The 26,205-nt window shown below is 39.6% G+C and overlaps 1 protein-coding gene across 5 annotated transcripts in view; it reads left to right on the top strand.

Moving 5' to 3' along the window:
- The window catches only part of dmd (dystrophin), a 317,286-nt gene that overhangs the window by 92,010 nt on the left and 199,071 nt on the right, over nt 1-26,205 (top strand). For all 5 annotated transcript variants that reach the window (XM_042513263.1, XM_042513262.1, XM_042513261.1 and 2 more), the window contains exons 2-5: nt 4,992-5,053; nt 20,766-20,858; nt 24,035-24,115; nt 25,182-25,274. In XM_042513263.1, coding sequence (XP_042369197.1) covers nt 4,992-5,053; nt 20,766-20,858; nt 24,035-24,115; nt 25,182-25,274 — 329 coding nt within the window. The remainder of the gene's footprint in view (nt 1-4,991; nt 5,054-20,765; nt 20,859-24,034; nt 24,116-25,181; nt 25,275-26,205) is intronic.

Below are 26,205 nucleotides of genomic sequence, written 5' to 3'. Positions count from 1 at the left end.
ATGCGTCATCACGAGTCTATCTATGTGTGAGGCTTCTGAAGGTTTCAACAGCAGAACAACGGTTTAAATGGACTATTGATTGTGCCTCTCTCTCTCTCTGTCAGTCTGTGACGGCATCCTGCCCCCCCGCTGGTTCTCACACACCCGCTCACTTTGCCTGACAGCACACACACGTATGCATATTTATAGACAGCCTGTCAAACACACAAGGACATGTTCATATATAGTAGAAGGCATACACATGCTGACAGTCCTTAACATTTATTCACAAAGATAAAGAACTCTCTGTAATTATTTCCATATAAATAATGTAAAAGTCTGCTCTTCAGCACATTCTTCTATTAAATAAACCCACTGCTCATGCTTCATTGTACACCTGATACCGATTCATTGTCTTATCATTAATTAAAATTGCTAGCTGACTTTTATTTTATGACTATACAGTCAATTTGCTCACACATTTGCAGAATAATTGTGTATATAGGGACCTGAATAACATGTTTACTTCTGCTCAATGCAATCATCATATGATGTATTGAGGGATAAGCTCACACTGTAACATCCTAAAATTGAGTTTTAGTGAGTCGGGTCAGTTTATGCATTTTTATTCCAAAAAGTGTCTGTAAATCCAGATGTCTGCTCAGAGAATGACAGCTGTCCATTAAGACCACACAGTGTTTTGAACAAGAATCATGCTGAGACACAAAATAAAAAGGCAGCAGCCAGCATTTTTTTAATTAATAATGTGAACAGAAGCGACCAATAACATTCATCTATTTCAGTGATTTTTTGCAGGTTAAGCGTGCCTTTACAGAGCTGCTGTAATTCTTTTTTAAGCCTGGAGGGGATCATGCGTTTGGTCCTGTGTGTGTGAATGTATCGAATGTGAATGGAACGGCTGGACCAATCATCCTAACATTTTGTGTTTACATTTATGACTGTGTACTGATGGATTCTCGTGTTTGTGGCAATTCACACTCACACAAAAATCTGTTATATTGACTGTTTTATACCATCATTAACTGCTGACTCTTTACTCCTCTTAACCAGCCGATAAAGGCTGCATCTTTTTGTTAAATTAGCTCTGCTAAAATCAAGTCTGTTACAGGCCAGATAATGGGCTTTGTCATTGCGCAAAATTTGACATCCATAAAAATGTTCGGTCTCATTTTGAACCAGAACCAATAAGCTTTTTGCAATTTTCACCATCTTGACTGTAAGGCAGCTGTGATCGACGACTCCACAGGACACAGCCATGGCTGCAACCCTGTTTTGTTCCATTTGCAGACTCATTTTTATTTATATATTTTTTTATCTTCCCTAAGTAAGAATGTAGTTTTTGTAGTTGAGTGGTTTCTCATTTTGGGCTTCTTTGATTGAGCTTGTTGTTGTTATCTCCATCTTGTAGTGTTGCCTATAGAAAAAGTTAAAAGTCCAGTTATGAACAATATTGATCAAATACTTTAGGCTGTATTTCAGTTATTAAAAATACATTTATACTCATAATTTCGTTATGTCTTCATAGACTGTATTTCATATGCAGTGCCTGTTAGCAAGAAAACTTTGATCTGCTTTGTGCAACGTGCCATGGCTCTGCACAAATAGTCAAAGCCCATATTTTTATTTGCCTCTGGGACGCTTCCGAAATGCACTGCGTCTGCTGGAATTACAAAGAATTGCCTTGAGTGGCCATGATCAGCTCTTTGGGGCCCCTGGTCAAGATCTGCACAATACTGGATGCACATTTCAAGTTTTTTTTTTTTTTATGTTAATGCTGACGTTGAAGAGAATGTGTCTGAATCCCAAGACCTTCCGGCCGCAAAAGATACACTTTTTATGGATATGAAAGATGAAGGGACAAATTGCTTTACTCATGTTAAAGCAAGCCTATTGTAAGTTAAGTTTGCATTAAGTTTACGTTGCGGGAAGAGAAAGTTTTTTACTTTTGTGCTGTTGACACAACACAGACCCGAGGTTGTAAATATTCAAAAACACTTTGACTATGAAAAGAACAGCGGATTTCTGGCCTAAGATACACACACACTCTTTGCAACTGATAATAAATTCTGTGAACACACACTTGTAGAAGAACATTGCATTGCAGAAGCAAATCTCTCTCTCTCACACACACACACACACACACACACACACACACTGTACACTGATGTGGATGGATTACCTCCTTTAGATGAGATTGTTTGCTACATGCTTCTATTTCATTCATGCTTCAGCGCTCAGCATGCCATTATCTCACATTGGATATATGTGCCTGCACGCTTGAGTGTTTGTGTGTGCACCTGTGTGTGTGTCCAGCATCTCACCACAGTGCACTGCTCAACGCGGGACCTTTTAATTAAGGGAGAACTTTCATTATCAGCTCCATTAGTCAATGCCTGGATGGTGTCAACACTCTCCCTCACACACACACACACACACACACACACACACACACACACACACACGGAAAGTGTACTGTTAGTTGCGCTGGTATAATATTTAACCTGATGTTCTGTTTCAGGATGACGGTGTAATTTATTATCCGCAGTAATGGGAAGTGACCCCATTTACAGTCAAATGAGCGAGGCGGGGGAGAGGTGTTATTATAAGTCATCATGTCGTCATTTGCATTGTAATGCATGTCACCGACCACAATGCACTGCTCCGCTATAAAGGAAAAAACCTCCACAGTGGAGGATAATGTCACTGCCATATAGGCAACAGCAGAATGCTTTATGTAGATTTTAGAGAAACAATTTCGCCCTGAAAAATATCATCCAGTATCTCAGTGAATCTCTTCTTGTATCATATATATGGCTTATTGGGGTCCTCATCATTTTGAATTAAGCAAATGTTTCAGTATCATCATCCTAAAGCCTCAGAACGTTCATGTTTTAACTTTATTGAAAGATAATATGCTCATCAGTCAGTTGTAAAAATTCTACAACTTGTTTTTGAAACCTTTTGAACACCTATGAAACTTTAAAGTGCAGTCAAGTTGTAAAAGCAGAACTGTTTTTCTTTGCAGCTGAGAAAGTTGACATTTCAGAGAGCAGACAGTAGGCTGTGAGAAAGCTTACACATACTCTTGTTCCCGCAAAAAAGAAAGTGTTTAATAACTGATGAGAGAAAAATGTTTTGGTGTTTGAATTTTGTTTTCTTTTTCTTCCGTTTTTTTGTAAAGTAAATTGTGCCAATCATTAGTTTCAGGTAAACAAGAATAAGTTACACAAAGAAAATGCAATGGTTAGCTTCCTCTTGGTCTTTGGCAATCATGGTAAAGTTATTGATAATTACTCAGAGGGTGGTATCAGGAAAGAAAATTATAACAGCAATAGTGCTGACAGAGCTAACAATTTTCATCAGGGGGGTTCCAGAGGATTGGCACCTAAGTGGCAGCAGTGGGATACACACATGCAACAACATGCACTTGAACAACAGCAGTTCAGTTAAACAGTTTATAAGTCTCTACCTGCCCCCGTTTCATTCTGAAACTGCGGTCTTATCAAATACAGGCAAAAAGACAAAAATGAACCTTAAAAAAGTTAGCGGTGCACTGTTGTAGTGTTTTAAAGCAAAGGAAATATTGTAGATGCAGAATATTATCTTTTCTTGTTGGACTGCTGTGGGCTGGGAGGAACATCTTTTTTTTTAATGTGAGCAAGAACACAAGAAAATAACAACAAACAAATTATTAAATCTTGAAATCTTTAACTACACTGTATAAGAGTAAAGTTATTGAATATATTTTCTCTGAAAATGCCCCAAAATTATGTAAAAGCACATTTTTCCATAAACAAAATGCAGTGTAACCAACAGGAGATGACTGATATGCGATCTCTTTTCTGCGTTACACTTTGTAGACGGCGTCCTTTCACACTCGTCAGCCGGCTGCACTCAGAGATCAGCATCACTTGTTCAGTTTGGGGAACACCTCGTGTTGATGGAAATTAAGTTGAAGCTTGTTGTTTACCTTACTATACTTGGGAAGAGCAATTGTTTGTGTTTTAACAACGTTTCGCTTAATGAGTTATTGATCCAGGAAGTTCGAAGTTGTGAATATCTTTTCAACTTTACCAAACTGTTTTAGGCAGGCAGCTGTGCCCTCCTTCCCAGACTGTGTTCCCGTACTGACACGTAATCTTTTAGTGTTACGGAGCAGCTTACCAGACTGTACTGGCCAACTTTCACCCCTGCATGCAAAGGCTGAAGGAAATGTGATTAACTGACAGAAAGAAAGAGTTTCTTGTACAAACTGACTTTTAAACCTCTTATTGGATAATTCTGCAGTGTAGTGAATACTTCATATAATGGGTTTTAATCCAAAATGACACTTGGATACAAAGTAATATCACCTATTCTCACTAAATGAAAATTTCAAACACATTCAGAACATAAGAAATGACTAGTGAGTCACTTTTCCAGACCGGATCCACTATGTTTGTTCCATACAATTTTTTACTAAAGCATCTGTGTTGATGGGAAGCAAATAGCAAACAGCTCCACATTGAATGTGTGATCACAGTAATGATATTTTAGTAGTACAGAGGGGTCGTTCTGTGAGGGCAACAAGTGGAAACTGTGCAGACTCACTCCAGTCTGTCATGTGACGTGACGCTGACGGCCTGTAAGTGGCACGCTGATTGATATGATGAGGATGCAATTAGCCCTGAGCAAAATTAGAGGAGCCTCTTATCGAGCTAAGCACCACTTGCGGCGTGTGTGTGTGTGTGTGTGTGTGTGTGTGTGTGTGTGTGTGTGTGTGTGTGTGTTTGAACGGGACACAAGCCCATGCTCCGATGGATTGTCAACCAGTCAGTCGGAGAGATTGGATTCTTGTATGTGCTGGTATTTATCAAAGTGTTGGTGTGCCCTTTTCATGTTCTTTTTGACTTTCTGCCATACATCTGACATGACACACACACACACACACACACACACACAGGAATACAGAGCTTCTTTTTCCTGGCTGACTGTGTTTCTCCTTCCGGCAGATGAAAGAGAAGACGTTCAGAAGAAGACTTTCACAAAATGGGTAAACTCACAGTTGGCTAAGGTAAGACATATAACTGTTTCCTTTCCGTCATCCACTTCATTTACTAAACCTTCTATTTCCTGTCTGGTCTAACTAGACTGTGATCAGTTTCTCTTATTTTCACGACTATTTTAACTTTTCTCCAAATCTTGAAACAAATGACACAAAATCTGTAAGAGCGTGTTTATATATTTTAATGTGCTAAAACCACTTTTTTTTTTCTCAAACACTCTGACTGAATATACAACATGTTATCATCCCAAGTCGCCACATACACAGCACAGCTGTGTAAGTGGATTTCCGCATCTACATGTTATGTTTTAGGTATCCTTCTGTGTCTGCTCTTTGCGGTCTGGGATGCCGCTACTGTGATGTCAACAAATGCACATGCTGGCGCACATGGTTAAGTTTATGAATGGCTAGTTTTTATGCGCATGCATCAGGATCCATCAGCCGAGTTCTCAAGTGGATCTTCCACATCTGCGCTCTCAGCATCGCTACACTGTCATTGCAGTCGTTGAACGAAAGTGACAGTTTCTACCTCCGTGTGGTACAGTTGTAACCGCACAACTCTACAGAAATCCTGAGGGTTCATTTAAAAGCACAGTGTTTGAATAGGGACTGTGTGCATTTCTGTGTCGATTGATCATTTTGATACTTTTACAGTATATAGCACCTGTACCTGCTTTCTAATTAAAAAATACCACGGGCATCTGACTTTTTGCAATATGGGACCGGTAATGAAAGAAGAGAGGGCTCTGTGTGTGTTTTGAGATATTGTTCATCTTGTGGGGTACCATCCATACACAGTTGTTTGGGAGAGCAGGGAATACACCTACCTGTCTCTTCATACTCTGTCGACTTCAATTCTTCTCCCCGTCTGAACCCTCCTCCTCTCCTCTATTTTGTTTTCATTCATTTCCTCCTCCTATTTTCTGAAGAAAACGAACAGGAGGGAAGGATTTGTTGTTGTTGTTGTTTTTCTTAACCGCTGGCAACGTCTTCCACCTCCTTTCATCTGGGGCTGTTTTCTGTTCGTCTCTCAGAGTCACGGACAATTTCTGAGGCATTTCCTTTTATGGCTGTGATTCAGACACACAAACACAAACACACAAAGGTTATTCCTGCCACGTCCATTCTCTCTGGAGAGTGGGTTCGGTAAAGCTAGGATAAAGGCGGCAGGAGAGTGTTGCACATTTTTCAGATTCCCCTTTTCTTGTCATTCTAAGTGCTATATTTGTGATTTTTGAAGAAAATGTGTATTTTTTTGGCCAAGTTTTTTTCATTTCTATTGCTTGATTGTTGTCTGTTGCACTTTGTTGTCCCGCAACTCACTTACAGAGTCCTTCCCAATGGGGAATGAATGACTTGTTTTGAATTTAATTTTAATTACTTTCCCGTGTTTATGCACGTGTTTTTATTTGCGGTGTGTGTGTGTGTGTTTTGTGCGTGCCGACACATCACTTCTGTTCCTATTTTCAAAGTTGATTACAAGGGTACTAGAAGTGTGCTGTTGCCATGGCGATGGAGACTTAGGTGTGTGCATGTGCATACGGTATGTGTGCATCTTGGTGCTCATTTGTGTGTGTGTATGTGTGTGAGAGAGAGTAAAGCTATTGAAACAAGTCTGATCTGAGCCAGGTGATTAAAGCCAAGAAAAGGACAGACGGGCTGGAGAGGTCTTTTCTTGTCTTCTGCCTTCACCTCTTTCCTTAACCTTTTCTCTCCTTTTATTGCATACTCTTACCCTCTCCTTTTCTCCTCCCTTCCACTTTTACTGCCATCCCTTCTCCTATCCTTTCCATCCAGCCTGCCAGATCCCCTCTAACCATAACTAAGAGAAAGAGAGAGGGAGAAAATTTGGCGGTGGGAGGCAAGGAGATAGAAAGAGGGGGATAGAGATACGCAGGAGAGAGAGATCCCCTCATCCATCCAAACCCAGCAGAGCATAATGAGTACCCTATCCTAGATAGATGAGTCTCTCTCGCTCTCTCTCGTTTTCTCTCTCTCTCTCTCTGTCTCACACACACACACACACACACACACAAACACACACACAAACACAAGCCTCAGGAGAGTAAGAGGTAGAGAGACAGCAGATGGGTGAAAGTTAGATTATAGGATGGGAGATATAAGAGAAGTGAGGGAAGGAGATGAGGGATGCAGGAAGGAATGTGGAGAAGCAGTAGAAAATGAGTAAGGGGAAAACAAAAGTTCAGACAGAGACAGGAGGGGAGAGCGAACGAGTTATGGATGGCAGGAGGTGGAAGGTATGGTAGCGGCAAGCATGAGAAATATGGAGAGAAAAAAGCCGGAGAGATGCCTGGCAGCGGAGCCGCGTCGTGTCTGATTTTAGTGTGATTTGCTACTCAGCAAACCATAAAAAGAGGCACTTCAGGAATATATGAGGATCCGTCACCAGGGCAGGAAACGGAGCTTTTTTTGTTGTTGTTGTTTCCCAACCACAGCTGGTACTTTATTCAGGAGTATTAGATTCCATTCCAGTGCAGCGTTCACTGCAACATGTCACCTGTAATTTACTTTACTGACACTTTTATTGCACTTTCATCTCCCAGATAGCCTGTCACTGTAACTAGTTTTTTTGATAATATATTGTCCCAGATATAATTGCGTAGAACAATATTATTTTAATTTTGAGACCATTTTGGCCACCAATTTAATAATAATACGGTTACATAATAATGCAAGTGCACACTTTCAAATAGCAATAAACATTCAGAGAATTCGGTCATTGGAATTGGAATATGTATTTTTATATAGTAATAAGCAATTTAATATATAAGAAAGTCTATAGAAAATTATAATTACTTTGTAAAAGTCACCCAAAAACACAGATTGAGACTAAGTTCAAAATTTGACAAAACAAAGCCAAGTGATGCCTCTTGTGACTTACAGACATGCCGAGCGAAGCTTTGGAAGCGCTGCAGTTACCTCCATAATCCAGCTGTAGTGCTACAGTCAGCTTCCGAGTAGGACGACCTGGGATCCAGCTGGTTTGCTGGTGGTTTTATTGAGTTAAAAATGGAGTTGTTGAAAGGTAAAACTGCAAACGAGAGAATTTTTTTTGCTTGTTGCTAAGGGTTGGCAAGCAACTATCAGGAGTGTGCGTCCAAGGAATACTAAACAATTTGTTTATTAGAACAGGATATCACCCAACTTAAACATGTTTTGTAATTCTTGCCCTTGGTCTGTTTTGGCTGGTGTAGAGAGAGGAATTTGTATTGCTGTATTTTCATTTGTTAGAGCTTCTCTTGTAAGATTTAGTTTAAAAGAAATTCTTTGAATTTTTATTATTATTATTATCATCATTATTATTATTATCATCATTATTATTATTTTCAAATGCATATATGTTAATTGATTGGTAGATAATTATTTAGGTGTTTGTTGTTGTTTTTTGGGGGTTTTTTTGTAAGACCAGAATGGACGATTCATTCATCCAAGAATGGAGAGAAAAGGGTGACAGAGAGAGGTGAGGACAGCATTCGTCCATTGCCTGGTGTTAATTTCACACCCTGGCTGTCACTGTTTGCTCAGGTCCTCAAAAACTGCAGAATGACTCTGATAGGAAGGCGGATGAAGAGGGGGCAGGAGAGGACAAAGAAGCTAAGGATACAAAAAGAAAAAGAGAAGTGAGATGACATGAGAGGATGAGGATCGAAGGCAGGCGTCAGGAAATCATAATTTCCTTGTTTCGGTATTCCAGGAAGCTTTGTTATGCTGATGGTACAAGCTTGATTTTGTTGAATGACTTTCCTTATTGCAATACTGATAATTATTAGCCCTTAGCCGGGTGGTTATTCTGGATTATTACTCTGTTGTATCTACATTTAGCAATGTGTCTGCATTGCATTGCTGTTGTTTTGATGTCATCTTTGTGACATTTGGACTTTTTCACAAGTGAAAAAAAGAATGACTTAAGTTTGAAGTGTGGGCCAATTTTGCACTGCTTCTGTTTTGTTTACAATAAAAGGAAATCAGACAAAAATTTACAGTAAATAAAATGTTTGTGCGTGTTTATCCACATGAATGAAACAGCATTACATCCGAGGAGCTGGTTAGCAATTAACAAGCATTGCAAACACTGTAAATCTGGAGAGTACTCTTTCATGTATGCATGTTAAATATTAGGGCCTGACCAATTTGGATTTTTGAGGAAAATACCCATACTCCCATCAGTGCATTGGTCACTTGATCACAGCCCTCCAGATTACATAGTTTATATATGAATTACTGGCTCGTGATTATCTGGGTTATATACAGATTTTGGTGGATTACTTTCCATGGGTTATACATAACAGCAGCGAATGAGAAGAACAGCCTGGGTCAAAGCTTATCATAGTTCATTAAATGGAGGCTGAGGATAGCTATTATACTTTCAGTAGCCTTTAGTATTCTCACCCTCCTCTGTTAGCCCTCTATGATCCCTGATAAATTCTTCTTTCATTGTCTGACCAGGTCTGAATAAAGGTGTGAAAATGAGTAGCTTTCAAACAGTATAACAGCTAAGTGATCTTTTTCCAAGTCAAAACTAAAATAAACATACTGTAGAGCAGCATGGGGGAAGTAAGATAGATTGGGCCGCTTGTTCTGTCTACTGAAGTTCATAACTTGCGATGTGCTATAGATTTAAAGGTCGTTGGATGAAGTTTAAAAAGGTGAGTGTGCTGTTTTGAGGTTTTTCTGAATGGCAGCTGTTCAAAGTCATTTTCACTGGTTCACTGCTGACTGTGTTTTTGGCAAACTGCTGTGCAAAATAGTTCAAAATCATGCACCTGTGTGCAGTTTTGTTTCTGAATTGTTTCTGCTCTGCTGTCCGTAATACAAGGTTGCTTCGATTAATGTTAGGTTTATGAAGTTACATATGTCTGTTTGTGTTGGTTCATGCTTTTAGAGTGTAACCCATTAAATTAAATCCAACACATCATCAGTACGAGGAAAACAAAACAGCTTGCTTGCATACTCATTTGAATGTTATGGGATGAGATGGCTACTTAAATTACGTTTATATATTTAATTATCCATCTCTGTGATCTCAGGGGAATAGGATGGAAGAGACACAGTTTTCTGTGTGTGAAATAATTTTCTTGGTAAAAATTTCTTCAAACAAAAGGCTCCTGAAGCTGCACACCCACAAAAATACAGAGTATTCCAGAGGACGGTGCACTGGAGGGTTTGATTACCATCAAGGGGAAAGTAGTTCAAAGTTGGAGTGAGCCACCAGAGTGAAATTACATCAAATTATCCCAATATTATAGCTTTAGTGTTCACTGCCTTTTGGTTTGAGTCTCACTGCAAGGAAACAAAATATGCTGTCTGATCATACAACATATAAAACACACATTAAGACACACAGTCAGTCAGACTCGTATCTTCCTTGTTGCTCTGGGTAGCTGCACCTTTAAATAAATGCATAGTTTTGGTCAAGTTGCTCCGTCGGACAGCTTACCTTGTGAAGAATGCAGTACTCTCATCCATGTGTCCCCAGTTGATCATCTGCTCTGGTGATCTATGTCAACACTTAAACACGCTCTTTGTGTGTGATACAGGCCGCTGGCATTTCTCAAAACTTGTAGCAGCTTTGAATCTAAATGCTAATTGAAGTTGTTGTGCATGCAGTGTTTTGAGTTTTCAGTTGAAGTAAACCTGAGTAAACACAACATGAAGTCAGCATGCACACACACTCAACTATGCTAAGATGTCAAATATTGAATCTTTAATCAATATCGCTGAGCTAACTGGAGAAGCGGTGACTGGTCACTAAATTATGCTCACGTTTGGCAGCACAAGAGCCGCTAGAAAAGTTGTCATCCGTCACTCAAAAACCTGTGTTGTTGTTTGTTGGTCTTGAATAGTGGTCTGCAGCTTGACTGGTGTCTCATTTATAACTGCGATGCCATCAAAAGCTTTTGGTATAGTTCCTTTGGAACTGAAAGTATTACGTATGAAGAGGTACCTAAACCCTAGATCTGTTTAGCGTTTTTACTGCAGACAGTACTCTGTTGTTGTAACTGCTCCGTCCAGCAGCTCCCGCTGTAATTCCTTATTCACTGGTGATACAGAGTGAAGTCTGCTCACTTTTTATCGTCCACCCAACAGGGCTGCAGGCTGGAGTGAGAGTCTCTCTTCACTGGATATTTCTAAATAGCGAGTTAGTGCATTGACAGGAGCAACACAATAATCCGGTTGCAAATAAATTAATTAATTTGCACTGAACTGAACTGAACTAAACCACACAGATCTGCTGGTGGGAAAAAACACCTCATATGTGTTCTGCCATCCACAGTCGCCTCCATGACGAAGCCAGCTCATACACATCATAAAAATTGTCACTTCAGAAACATTGACATGATAAGTATGAAGCATACAAATGTAACATACCTGTGCTTTGCAAAAACATACACACATTTTCTTCTGACGAGTTGGCTGGATGGCAGCTCATACCCTGAGATGTAACTGTTTTTTGTGAAAAGCCATCAGTGACATCAATTTCCAATGCTGTTTTAACTGACAAATTTCTGTCTTTTTAGTGAAGTGCTCAAAAACAACTAATTGAAATAACTGTGGTAGAAAGACAAGTGACAAGGCTTAAAATGTTCAGAACACTTATGTTTGTCCCTGTGAGAAACTGGAATCCTGCATGGAAATTCACAAAGAGATTTTCACTGTGCAACTTTTAGGAAATGTTTGCAATCACAAACTAGTAGTGAGGTTGTTATATGTACTGTCCAGCATACAATTTACCAGTCGATTTTTCTTTATTTCCATAGCATGGATTTCTTTTCCTCGTCTTCTGTTCAGCATGCATATGTACAGTCTGAAGATACAGTAATTCACCCTCCAGCTAAACTGCCTCATGGTTATTTAGCAAACCAGGGTCACAATCATACATTAGAGCTTTTCTGTCTTTTGTGCAAGAGATGATAAAATGTGCGATTATTTGAATGCGTTCTTACTGTGAGGTGTCTGTGTTGTTCTCCGTTGACACAAAGTAATTAGCTTTTCTTCTTTACCTTTACCAACTGCTGCAGTATTTGTTTTAATTTGCTTAAAAATGAAGAATGTAACCACCTCAGGGTAAGATTTTATCGTTGTTGACATGTTCATTTTAGTTCTACAACAAAAGCATGAAACCTGCGTGAAATCTTGTGATTTACTCATGAGTCACCTAATCTCGGAAACATGTATTTGGAGGCAACAAGAGCATCTGAATCTGTTGAATTCTGATTTAAAGGATACACAGACTAGACACCGTGGTAAATGCTGCTGCTTAAAGTCATGTAAAATCCATCTGAAAACGACAATTAGCGAGATCCTTGACTGGAAAATCACTGTGTATGAGCGCGTTTTTCTCTCTGTGTCTGTTGTGGCTTATAGAGAGAGAGACTCTGAAACCCTCGGAGAAATGAATTAAATAGATATATTTCACAGCTTTCTGCCTGTGAAATTGCTGATAGCATTCTGCAGTGAAGCTTACCTCTGTACATCATCTCAGTTTACATCTTGTCAGAAGAATTAAAGCCGTATTATTGTTTTTTTATGTAAGAAAACTACTCTGTAAAGATGAGTTCTGTATTATTAGATAAACTCGCTTTCCCTCACAACCCCTAAAGGCCTGCTTGTTCAGATCTCCCATGTAGGTGTAGTAAAGATACCCACTTAAATTTGTGTTTTCATACCTTTTCACACCTTTCTCTGTGTTTGTGACCTGGAAGCTTCCAGTTTCCATATCACATGTGTTAGCTACATATTGGAACACGATTGGCTCCAAACTCCAAAATAAATAAAAATAATAAAATAAGTAAAGTAATTGTATAAAAATTCACCCCCTGTGCAGTTGTCATGAATGTTTAAATTAGATGAGGACACCCAGTTTTTTCTTCATACCAGGCTGTAAACAGAGTTCGAGTTGGGCATTTTAACATGGAGTTCTGTGGGGATTGACTTGCTTTTGGTGCCAGCCTCTCGTGGCCATTTGAGGAAGGGCAGTTTTTTGCACTTTGATGTTGGCTTGATTTTTCAGCCCCAGAGGCTGACGTCATCTTAACTCATCTTTCTCTTTCCTCATTTCCTGTCGTCTCAGTTAGTTGTACCTGTAAACTGAGGGAAAAGTAGAATACAGTGTGCCACATTTCCAGACAATTGGAAAATGGGACTACTTCATTCCTGATGTTCTGAGTATTTCTGATTGCTGTTTTGTCTTCGATACACCGAGTTGTTAAAAGGGAAGCACTGGGAGAACGAAAATCAGGCACACCATAGCTACATATGGGTTAGTTACCAGACTGAACAAACGTACATGTTTGCTTGCTCAGTTACAATTATTTTTTCATGACCAATGCTCTTTACACAAGTATAAATTACATGAAGCCCAATAGAATATAAATGGCATCTTAATTATGTTTTGCCTCAGAGACCAACCAGCTCTCTCTATTCTGGAATATTGTCTGGCCTTGGGTTGGCCGTTGTGTCAATTAACTTGTGACAATTTAATTAAATGTTATATTAATTTAATTAGATATGGACCTGGGGTGTTGAGGGCCCAAGTATCTGCACTAAAACTGCAGTTATTCTTTGTATTTCTTTCCTGCTCTTTTATGAACTAGGATATAAGGTTCTTCAGCTTGTCTCCATAGAAGAACACTTTTTCGTTCCTGCCGGTGCTAAATCACCACAACAGCCTTTAGTAATGTGCAGTGGGTTGGAAACCAAAACTTCAAATTCAAATACAATCAGTCAAATTGAAAAGACCAAGTGCCAGCTACCCTTAAAAAATAATAAAAATAGAGTAAATTTCCATTGACAGATGTGGCATGAAATGATGCCAAAGATATCAGCTATGGCAGAACATGAGTTAAATTAATTGATTAGGGATTTTCCAGATACAGTAACACTAAAAAATGACATTTCAAGGGGCGCCCAGTAGTTCACCTGGTAGAGCGGGTGCCCTATGAACAAAGGCAATGTCCATGCTGCAGCAGCTGTGGGCTTGATATCACCCTCAGCCCTTTGCTGCATGTTATTCCCTCTCTCTCCCCCCATTTCACACTATCTGTCCTATCAAATAAAGTTAAAATCTCCCAAAAAATAATCTTAAAAAAAAAAAAAGCATTTGAAATATGGGTAAACATGGTGGTCAGGATAAAAACGGTTCTTAATGTAATGTTGTTAGTCTTACAAAGGATCAGTGAAAAACCCTTTCTTCACCACAGAAAAAGCCACACATTCTGTGTTAAACCTCAGCCCTTTAGGAAGAACCCTTTTGGATTTCTTATTTCTAAGAGTGTGTGATGCTTACACGGGGAGTCCGTTCACTGTTGAGTCAGACAGCTGATGTCGCCTGTCAGGAACAAAAAATAGTGATGAGTCAATGCAGCCATTCAACACAAGACGTTATCATTAAATGTGTCACGTCGACTGTTATCTCAGTGAAATCCAGACACTTCCAGAATGAAGATAAGTGCTCTGTGGGCGGCTTGAGAGAAGCCTTTCAGTTGGCTGTTGTTTACCCAATCACTCAAATGCATGGTTGTCTTCCTTTAACTATCCTCAGATCAGAATGTGCAGGTTGCATATGTTGTGTCATCTTTTGTCTTTGTGATTTAGAGTTAAGCTACAGGAGGTCCTTCTAGAAAATTCAGTTATAGGAGCTGACAAAGTAAAACATCTCTGCTTATGATTTTTTTCATCGCTGACTGTGGCTTTGTGTCTGGTATGAGGAACTGGGGCAAACACAGGTTTGACCTTCACTTAGAGTAGACACAGTTTAGTGTCTGCGTAGTGTTTTCTGATTTAGTTGTTGTCATTCATTAAAAATGAAATGACAGCATCTGAATCTCTTTGTTTTGGTCTCCTTCCATTCTTCACAACAGGCACGATTTGCCACAAACATAACCACCACTTCTCAGTCATAACTCAGGCTCACTCTCACACAGGCACCATGCACACACTGTGATCTGTTTCACTCAACAGACCCTCCTCTACAGTTGGTCATAAATCTGTTCAGAAATTAAAGAAACAAAAGCCTCAATAACTTTTCATCACTGTTTCCCAGATTAGTTGTGCGGTGCAATTTGGAACTTGACAGATGTTCCCCAGATGTTATTTACACGTCATGATCAAATATTGAAGCCTGGCATCTTGTGTGATTTGACGGTAGATAGATACCGACCAGCTGAAGTTAGGAAGCGTCTTAAAAACTACAATCAAAATGGCCAGAACAGATTTTCAGATCTTTTCAATAGCCATCTTTATTTCTTCATATACTATTACATCAAAGGCACTTTATACCAGATTTTTTAATTCACACCTTCCTCAATTATTTACACAACCTCTCTTCTTTTAGAGAGAAGTCATGTATTATAGCCCCGTGCAATTTTAATTTTTTATATTTTCAGATGTTGTATATCCATTGTGCTTTTCTTTAGACGCAGTTAAGATGTGTGCTGATTCCACAAATCATGCCTTATTTATTATTTAATTAATATAAGTATATGACTAGAATGTGATATTACTTATCACATTTTGTGAATAGCTAAAGGTTTTTTTTTGTTGTTTTTTAGATTACTTTGGGGGGGTTTATTTTCCTTTAATTTAATAGGAAAGTTCAAGCATTAAAGGGGGAGAGAGAGGGGATGACAAGCAGCAAAGGGCCAAGGCTGCAATCAAAACCGCAGCCGCGTCAGTGAGGATGCAGCCTCTGTTTAAGGGTTGTCTGCTCTACCAACTGAGCTACTGGGCGCCCGTGAGTAGCTTAAGTTACACACACGTCAGCCCAGTTGCCAGAATACAGTTTTGACATTGTATAATTGTGTAAACCAGTGTTATTTGTACATTTCATTGTTATAATATTAACATTTCTAAAGTGAAGTCATATAAGCTGACTTTGTCATTGGGAGGTGGAGGGGATGGTGGATGGCATGACACTTAGGTTAGCGATTCTTTAGCAATCTGTTGCTGCTTTTACACCTGGGATAGTGCCACGGGAAATGGTTGTTTTTGCTGAAACATGACTCCTTTTCCAGCAGTAATAATGACACGCAGCAGTTGCTGTATTACTAAGACAATGCTGTGTTTCCTGCCAGGATAGTGCAATAAATGCATTTTTTGTATAGGAAACCTGGGAGAGATAGCAGGGGAATGACATGCGGCAAAGGGCCACAAGCTGTAATTGAACCCATGCCATTACAGTGGCCTCCACCTGTGTGGGACACACACTGTACCGCATCACTCTCAAGGTCACCTTGAGGGTGGTTGTGTTTTTTACCAACCAGGATATATGCTATATTAACAGTAATTTTTTTCAGAGACATTGCCGTGGTTCTAGTTGGATTTGCCTTATTAGACCACCCAGTGGGTTTTGTGCCAAACCCTAATTATACATTAACTAGTGTTGTTGAAACATAAAGTATCTGCTAAATAATTATGTACAAATGTAACACATTTATAGTTTGCACATACAATGCCAGCATTTACTCTGCCCATTGGATTACTGGTAAAACTATAAATCTCAATATTCTGAAATAAAAAGAGACAGATGGTCACTTAAAGCTGCACCCCTACTGGACAGGCTGTCCAATACAGAAGCACTGTGGACATCATATACATATTAGAAGTAGCTTTTAGTCCCATCATTGCTGTTTTCAACTTTTTAAAGACTTTGTGTTCTCAGAGTCCCAGCTTCCAGCTGGCTTATGTGATAATAAACAGGATTTTGTTTTAAATTTTTATGGTCATTGGACTCCATGGACTGTGACAGACACTTCGTTATACTTTCACACGCAAGTGAAAGCGTAGTGGGAAAACAGTTCAGTTCAGTAGTCACACAGCTTTCATGTCCTTCTCACAGATTTAACATTCTCCAATGAGCTAACCTCTGAGCTTTCAGCTTAATCTTATTTAAATTGTAATCTGGCAATAACATGTTTTCTCTTTAAAGATGAGAAAAGATAAACTGTCCTTGATGCAGACTAAATCACCTTGTGAAGTCATGTTTTGAAAAGACTGAAACACTAACATACACACACGTTAGAAATGAGTCAGTGGCGTTTGGCATTGTCGTCACACCCTTGTGGTAGTAATTGTAAAATGTAAATGTGCTTGTGTTTGTGGGACAGTCTGTCATGAACCGTTATACCCTATAGTTAGGCAGATATACATCAAAATGTATTTGTGTCTCTGCAGTGTGTGTGTGTGTGTGTTTGTGATAGTGGAGTATTGATGGTGTGTGTTTGTTTTTGTGTGCAGATGTAAATCCCAGTTTGTGTTGGAAGAAGATAAAAAGATACATAAGTGCTAAAACAAATCAGGGCTGAGTGTGCCACAGAAGCAGCTGTGATTTCACACATATTTGTTGGCAGATGCAAAGAACAGGCTGCCCCTCACGTTACCCCAAAACAGTCTCAGTCTGTTGGTAAATCAGGAATACTTTATTTTTATAAATAATTTTCTTGTTTTTTTTCTTCTTTGGAGCATGTTGCCAAACATCATTCATAGCAGCGGACTGTAAGATGAGCTTCAGTGCTCTCAACACAGCACCTGAATGTTATTTCCTACATTTATATCAATGTAGCTTTAAAATAATGGTAATTTGAAACACAATGTAACTAGCTACATTTCTGTGCACACTGTATTTTATGCACAAAGCCCAAAGTGTAAAAACAATTCACCATTTTTGAGGACTATTACTTGGCTACACAGGATGTGGAAAAAGCATGTTTTTACCACTAATTAGCAGGACGGGTTGGGTTATTAGACTGGGTGCAGTTACTCCAAAACAATTAGCAAAAAAACAGTTTCCTGTGATGATTTATTTTTAGAGGGGATGTTCCACCATCCCCTTTTTAATTTTTTTTAATTCACTGTGAATAAGTCGTCCATTTGCATTTGGTATTTAATGATGGGCTGAGAGTGTCCATCAGCAACCTGAAAAATAAAACCATTTATGTTGCATATTGGTGTTTTAAAGCTTACTTCATTTTGTCATTCTCACTGAAAACACAACACTCACAGCATGGTTACAATTTATAGTGTACATCAACGATTTAGCAAGGTTAATTTTCACTAACTTTTTAATGAGATCATCAATTTTCACCAGAGAGGTGGGGGGTAACATGCAGCATAGGGCTCCAGGATGGAAACAAACTTTGGACTCTGCTTATATGGGACACACACTCCACCGGGGGAGCTGCAGCTCACCCTCAGCGGACACTTTTTAGGTGGCTAAAAGCTAACTAGTTGATAAAACAGCTTTGCACAGTGATTCTGGGTCTTTCTTCCCGAGAGATATCGTAAGCCAATAGTCTATAGTAGTCCTGTGTCTGAGTGTTGTGACTTTTGCCCCAAACAATATTTAGTTTTCATTCAGTCTCTACGGGGAGGTCAGAGGTCAGGGCCATTCGGTGGTGCTGCCCCTCCAGCTCCACTTGCTTAATGGCTCTTTAGATTGAGTGATAACAGAAAGTGCTGCTCTGTTCATGCAACAATACAGCCACAAAAAGAGCAAGAAAAATAGAAATCATTTGCTGTAAAATCAATACGACATCTGCTCTGGATGGAGTCCGAGAGTCGGATACATCTGTGTACATTTTTGATGATTCCTCACTTATAAGTACGGACCAGGTTCTAAGGTTCAAGTGCTTCCTCTGAGAGCTGCACTTACAGGAACATCAATTCAACCCAGAGAACACCTGGAGAGCTGGCTCCATTGTTGAAATGGACTGGAAATATGAAGGAGGCCATCACTAAATAGACAAGAGAGGGATTTTTAATGGGTGTGAGTGGGCAGGAAGAGTGTGTGTGTTCTGTTTTCCAGTAGTAATATTCAAATGTGCATATGCCTCTTTTTTGTGTCTTGTTTCCTTTTCTTTTATCTGTGTTCGCCTGTGGTTTCTTCACTTATCACCCACACCCACCGACTGTCCACAGCCCCATTCAAATAATACATCGACTCCCAACACACACACAGACACACTGCCCTGGCGAATGGAGAATGACTCAATAACACAGAGTCTCAGGACAATGCCGAGAGGCATAGGTGAAGGGCAGAAAGGGATGGAAAAAGAGAACGATAGACAGAGAGGGGAAAATAAGAACATAAGAGACGGAGGATGAGATGTGAGAGAATGTGTGGGGGAGACTGAGTGTAAAATATAAGATGGAGGGAGAGAAGAAATGAATGGAAAATGTGAGAAAATGAGACACTGATAGGGAGAAGTTGTTTTTCAGAAGATTGATAACTGAATTTTGTCATTATAGAAGAGTGTTTTTTCTTTTTCACTTTTCTGTCTGTATTGTGTTTATTTTTTTCGCACAGTTCTGGGTCATTTCTACTTTTTTCTTTCTGTCTCGCTGCTGGTGCTAATGCATTTTAGATGCAGGAGTGGGGACTTGTACATGGCAGCCATTGTTGTAATAATGCATGATCGATGCTGGAAAAGAGATCTCTGCCACAGTAACCAGGACAGTAATAATGCAGGGAAGATTCATGATGCTATTTGTAAGTGATGCTACTGGCAAACATGTAGAAGAAAGGCTTTACTTTACTTACTTTTTTGTCTGTGTCCTTGCCCCTTTCCTGTCTCCATCAATTCCTCTTACACTTTCTCATAATTACTTACTTCAGTAGGCTTTTTCTCAATTTTTTAAATAATACGAACGCACTGCTCACCATGCTAAATCAAGTGTTGCTGAAAAATTAGTCCAGATTAGCTGATCTCAAATCTGTTATGACACCTCTAATAAACCGTGGGCATGGGAAGGTCATTTGCAATATCCAAGTTAAATTAAAATAATTGATCGGCTGCAAGTTAAGAGCAGTCGCTCTGTGGAGGCGACTGAGGTAAACTATATGTGAGAAATAATGATGATGTTTGAGGGTATTTTATAAACCACCAGCGGCCACCAACGGGGCTGAAAAATTAAGCCAATATGGAAGTGTCAAAAACTGCAGTTCCTCGAATGGCCACTTGAAGAGATAAAATGTTTACAGCTTGGTACAGAAGAAACATCTCTATAGCTCATTTCCTTCATTCATTACAACTGTATGGGGATGACTTTTAATATAACTCACCGGTTTATATTTTATTAAGGCTGAAGTTAAGCATAATTAAGGGTGTAGCCGCTTTGAGTGAGAGTCTGTCTGCGAGGCTTAAATGCAGACTGTTAAAAAATGCCAAATAAACAGAACAACCAGCTAAACAAGCTATTTTTTATGTATTACTTATGTGCTGATAAAGCCCATCATTTTTCCCTTTCCCTTCACTCTGGCTGCTGCGAAGGTCTAGAGAAGACTCACTGTACACAGCCTACAGTGTTGTTTCCAGTGTGAAGTAACTGCTAGCTTGTAATCCAAGACTTATCAGCACTGATAAAGAACAACCTCTTGGGTATTAACTGCTATCTTCGCATATAACGCAGGGCTGATTTATGCTTTCTCAAAAGACGTCTCTCTGTACTCCCACAACTCTGATGTGTGCTTGTTATCGACGAGCCGAGTCGCCGGTATGGGGATCTAGCTCCTGACCTTTACATGGTGAATTGACCTCATGTCACTGCCTGCTGTGTTTGCTTATTCTGCTTTTACAGCCAAATGCATCTACATACTTAAAGAAATGTAACTTTGCATTCATGAATCAGTTGAATCTTAATCATTAATGCACATAGAAATTTACATACAGTTAAAGTGATGATTGCATGTGTATCTGTGTTTTAGACAGGGAAACCACCTGTGGATGATCTGTTCTCAGACCTGTGTGATGGAAGACGCCTGCTGGAGCTGCTGGAGGGGCTGTCAGGACATGAGCTTGTATGAACACACACACACACACGCACATACACATGCAAAGACATAATTCATAAGCAGTCACATATCCACAAACAAACAAACAAACCAGATGCCAGACCTTGAGTCAGTATTTCTCTCTGCCATCAGTGTGGAGAAAATGAAGCAGTGCAGATGGGTGACATCTTAATGTGTGCCTTTAAGGGAAACAGACTGCTGTATGAAAGTACTGCAGTCGACCAGTTGGCAGAGTTAAACCTGATAGTCACTGTGTTTACTGTATAAATACTACATAGCTTACATGCGTTGTTATGTGGTGCACTGTTGGAAATAAACATCTCCTTTCTCTGTATGCCTGATGATCGGTCGAAATGTGATACTTCCTGTGCACTAAAGCGGGACATAAACAGTGTGATTATGGGGTGTCCAACACGAAAGATGACCAGTGTGACAGAAATGTGGTGATGTCTTTGGTCATGGCTCTAAAACAGTAGTCCTACGTCTCCCAGTGAGAGATGTTTAAGAATGGCCATGTCACGGTCTTACAGTCAAAGACAGACTTGGAGAATTGTGACAGTGTCAGAAATTTGGGATGGCCGTTTCACTGTGTGACTGCTGTTACGACCTATGGCTACTAACCAGCCAACAGAAATGCAGCATGAAATGACGCACTGATCAGCGCGACTAGTGAATGCTAAATGCTAGTAGATGCTCATACTTCGATCTTTGGTTGCAAAAATTGGCATGCCAAGTTAAGCTGGCCTCATTTTCCACATTCTCCTTCGCTCCTCTTCTTTAGACTTTTTTCGACACCCATAAATGCCACAATAGCAAGTGCTTGATTCATGTTTTTTTACATTTTTCTCTTACAACTAAAGCAGCATAGAGGGATGATGCATGCTGATGACTTTTTGTTCTTGGACGTAACTCGTAGCCTGAATTCAGAGGGCGTTGTCATTGTACAGTCTGCATACATCAGACTTGATGTCATACCCAAGTTTATAAGATCCATGTTGCACAGTGTAGCTTGAATTAAACGTATGAGAAAAAGTGTGTGTCGTTCCGTTATGCAAAACAAGCTCTACATCAACATTATAATCAGCTAATAAATGTATGTATGTACTGCACCTTACAAGTATCGCGTAATGATTACTGTTGGCCAAAACACCATCATATCCTGTGTCTTTGTACTGTCCCTATCATAAAACAGTCTCACTGCTGAAGGAACAAATAACCTGGCTGTTCTTATTTCCTCCACTGAATCCTTCCATTTCCTGGATAGCTTAGTTGGAGCCGGTTGTACGGAGGGTGAGGAGGGTCATTGAGGAAGCACTCAGCCTTACTCAAAATGAGCTATTTACACAACTGAGCAGCTGACATCTGGTGACACACAGTGACCCCACTCGCCTTCCCAATCATGTGCTGCAACCTATTTTGGTCCTGGTAGTGTATGTTACCAAGCACGCAGAGAAAAGCCGGATGCTGTGTAGGACAGCCTTGAAAAACGGTTGCCAGACATCACCGCACACATTAAAACTGTACCATTTTCAGTTCAACCAGACATACAGTTGAAAGCTAGAAGATACCTCTGATTTTGAAATTCAGTTCATTCCAAGGAAACTACAAACTTCATTTGTTTAACAATGCATAAAAAACACATAAGTGGACATAAAAACAACACTAGACATACAGTGCAGCTTAGAACAGTTTATCTGTCATCTTTTCATTTGTGTATTATCACCTGAAACTTTGAATCTTTGTGTTCTTGATCCCTGAATGAGCCGTTTATATACAAAGAGGGTCGTCTTTCACTGGGTCCACTATGTTGTTACGCAGTAGCTTGGAATAGACATCCAAACACAGGCTCTAGATAGCACCGTTCACATTTTGCATTTGCCACAGTAGTTCTACATGCTTGGCCCATGGGAGAAGTTACAGTTGGTGGAGTAACCAACTGATTCACAGAGTAAAGGCAGAGCTGGAGCTGTCACTTTAACTGTGAATGTTGAAAGTTAATTGTAACGTTTTGGTCGCTTAAAAAAAAGTCTTTTTCTGTGTTACGTTGTATTGAAAGACACTCCAAGGCAGGCAATTGTGTCCGTCCAACTCTAAGGAGTCAGATATTCAGTACATTTTGTTTTTGTGAAAATTAGCATCAGCATTATGACAGTTAATCATAGCTGTACATGCACTGTACTAACCAAGCTAGCAGCTATGTCCAGTTTATCTCCAGCCTGTCACTACTGGCTCCAAAAATCCAAGATGGTGATGGCCAAAATGTAAAACTAGGGATCTCGAGTCCACAAACCAATCATTGATGTCACAGTGGCTAAGTCCATTATTTTATACAGTCTGCGCTTGTATTCCAGGTCCTTCTGCAGAAAGACTGTGGAGTAACGAAATGAATGTGAAAAAAATAGAAACTACGATTTCACAGTTCACTCAGCATGTTAATTGCATTGTTTATTAGTGACGCAAGTGATTATCATTTGGTGTTTGTCCACCTGACCGACTCCAGCAAGTTGTAACCAAAACTGCAAATCTTTCACAACGCCGTGTGTTCTTGCACATGGCGTAAACACAGAATTAACCTCAGCTTAACCTAATCATATTTTTAACCTTAATGCCAAAATCATCACTTGAAGAAATGAAAACTGAAAAATAAATGCCAAGTGGCAAGATTAAAATCCTAAGCTGGCTCTTAGAAGGACATACACACAAACACACACACACACACACACACACACACACACCTGCGCAGACCACAGCCTTCTGTAATCAAACTTCCTCTCCCACCTTGTTTTCTTTCCCCCTCCAGCTCTTTTCAACTCCTCCACCTTTGCTGGAATCCCTCACTCTCTCTTCTCTTTTCTTTTCTCTTTATCTTTTTTTTGTTTCTCTCCCTTGCTCTTTCCCTCTCCACCACCTTTCCTCCCTCTCTTCTCTCCCCAACTTCTATCTCCGGGAGAGACGTTATCATCTTTGTCCTTTGTTTGATACTATCACCTTATTGTAATGGCATACACACACATGCAAACACACACTTTTATTGTAATGTGGCTGTTTGTAGCGCTCATGGATGCCCCTCAGCAAGGTCTGTGTATGCCTCAATAATATCCTCTGCCTGTGTGTGTGTGTGTGTGTGTGTGCGTGTGTGCGTGCGTGCGTGCGTGCGTGTGTGTGTGTGTTTGTGTGTGTAGGTGAGGTTGGAGAGAGGATTCACGCGCGTTCACTCGCTCAACAATGTCAACCGTGCTCTGCAGATCTTGCAGAAGAACAATGTGAGTATACGTGCAGTGAAACATATATACGGTATATTTCCCTTTATCGTGTGAGAATTAATATAGTGTGGATTTGACCGCATTAATATACATTAAATAAATCAGTGGTTAGACTCAGTGAGCAGTGAGCTGCTTAAATTAAACTGTTTCTCTCTCTTCTCCATCTGTCTTTCTATACACCTTAACATCGAATGCCTGTACTTTACTGTTGAAGAAAAAGCATTCCTCTTTTTATGTTACTTTCTTTTTTCTTTGCACATAATTTTATTTGACTTTCATACCTTACCACAATCTTTGTTTTGACTTACATCTCCTTTTATATCCTCTATATTCTCTCATTTTGGTGTCCTGTCTTGCTTTCTCTTCTGTTGTGTCATTTCCCTTATATATATAAGAATATATTATTTTAGTCAGGATAGGTCTAATTGGGTTAACCTTATGCAACACATTTTAAAATATGCATTTGAAGTGACTACAATGCAATGAGTGAGAGATAAGTTATTCATTTCTCTTACATAAGATTTGGCAAATATTAAAGACCCAAAGATAAATCTTCAGGGGTCACTAGAGGCTGAACAAATAATGTTTAGAGTTATTGTCCTCTCTATTTTCTATTCTATTTGCCTGCCAAGCTGGCAACCACTTTTTAATTTTAATTTTAATTTTAATTTTAATTCTTTATGTATTTATTTATGTAAAGCCAGACTCTGTTGTGTTTCCAGCAGCTTTTTAGGGAACAAATGTGGATGTTTTGTAGCGACCTGTTGCTGTTTTTCCAGCGTCTTTTCAGACCTCACCTTCCAGTGGCATCTGTGGTTTACAGAAACCTACAATGCCGGAAAATGTTCGAGTAAATGGGTTGCAAAAAAAAGCATGGCACATAATTTACAATAATAATGGTGGCACATTTAGCTGTTTAATTAAATGCCAACAAACACATTTTTAAATCCACGCACTTTTGCTCAGCAGTCAGAGAGGTTGGGAACCACTGAGTCAGAGGAAGAAAGGGGCCTGTGTTTTTTAAAATGAACCCACAATGAGATCTGACTGTTTACCCCTCCTCCAGGTGGAATTGGTGAATATCGGAGCCGCAGACATCGTTGATGGGAATCACAAACTGATTCTCGGGCTCATCTGGAGCATCATTCTCCACTGGCAGGTGAGTGTGCGAATGCAAATATATCTTTTTGAGTGTGTGTTAGACTCTCTGAAGGCATTTTTGGAGGGAATAAGAGTTTTCATTTTTTGGTAGTGCCTTCAATATTAAGTTTAACTTTTCTTTCTGTAGTTGTAGCTACTTTTGGCTGAAAGCTGTTTCTGTTTGGACTCAATGTTTTTCCTTTTACCTCCAAAGTTTCCTCTAATAATCTTGCTTTTCATAATGCAGCTTTTATCTCTGTGTGAATTCAGATCATCATTATGCCTGTTGGCTACAGACCCCTTAAGCTGTATTTAAAGTTCATAATTTATTTTACGATAGACTTGGTGTTAAAAACCAACTTCATGTAAAGTCAGTAGTTTTAATAGCTTACATCACAATACATTTTAATTGTATTTCATTCCTCATTAAGTTGAATAGAGGCTAATGTCTCAATCACGCTAGTTTTGGCATAGACTTAATGATGCGATTAATAGCAAAACACAGTTCTGTAATGAGGTATGTGTGCGTGCGTGTGTGTGTTGGCTGAGTGTGAGCCGTGTGTGTGCATGATTGTGTGTAGCATGTATGTATGAGTGTGTCTGTGTATGTAATTTGTGTGAATATGCCTGTCAAAGGCTACTACGCTCTGGAGGTTATCTTTTGCTTGTGTGTGGGCACGTATGCCAGTCTGTGAGTGCATTTATGTGTGTGCGTGCGTGTGTGTGTGTGTGTGTGTGTGTGTGTGTGTGTGTGTGTGTGTGTGTGTGTGTGTGTATACAGCAGTCTTTGTCAAAGCGCCCCTCCAATTAAAGTGGAAATGCATGCAGTGACCTACTCCCAAATGAGTCCCTTTTTTACCCGACAGGCCACATTCTGTGAGGAATCGCTAACAAACCTGCGTGTGTGTATGTGTGTGAGAGTCCCCTTGCTGGGAATTCACCTCGACACC

Source organism: Plectropomus leopardus, chromosome 24 (assembly GCF_008729295.1).
Source record: "Plectropomus leopardus isolate mb chromosome 24, YSFRI_Pleo_2.0, whole genome shotgun sequence".
Taxonomy (NCBI): Eukaryota; Metazoa; Chordata; class Actinopteri; order Perciformes; family Serranidae; genus Plectropomus; species Plectropomus leopardus.
Note: the sequence above shows the minus strand (reverse complement) of the source record. Positions and strands in the feature narration are given on the sequence as shown.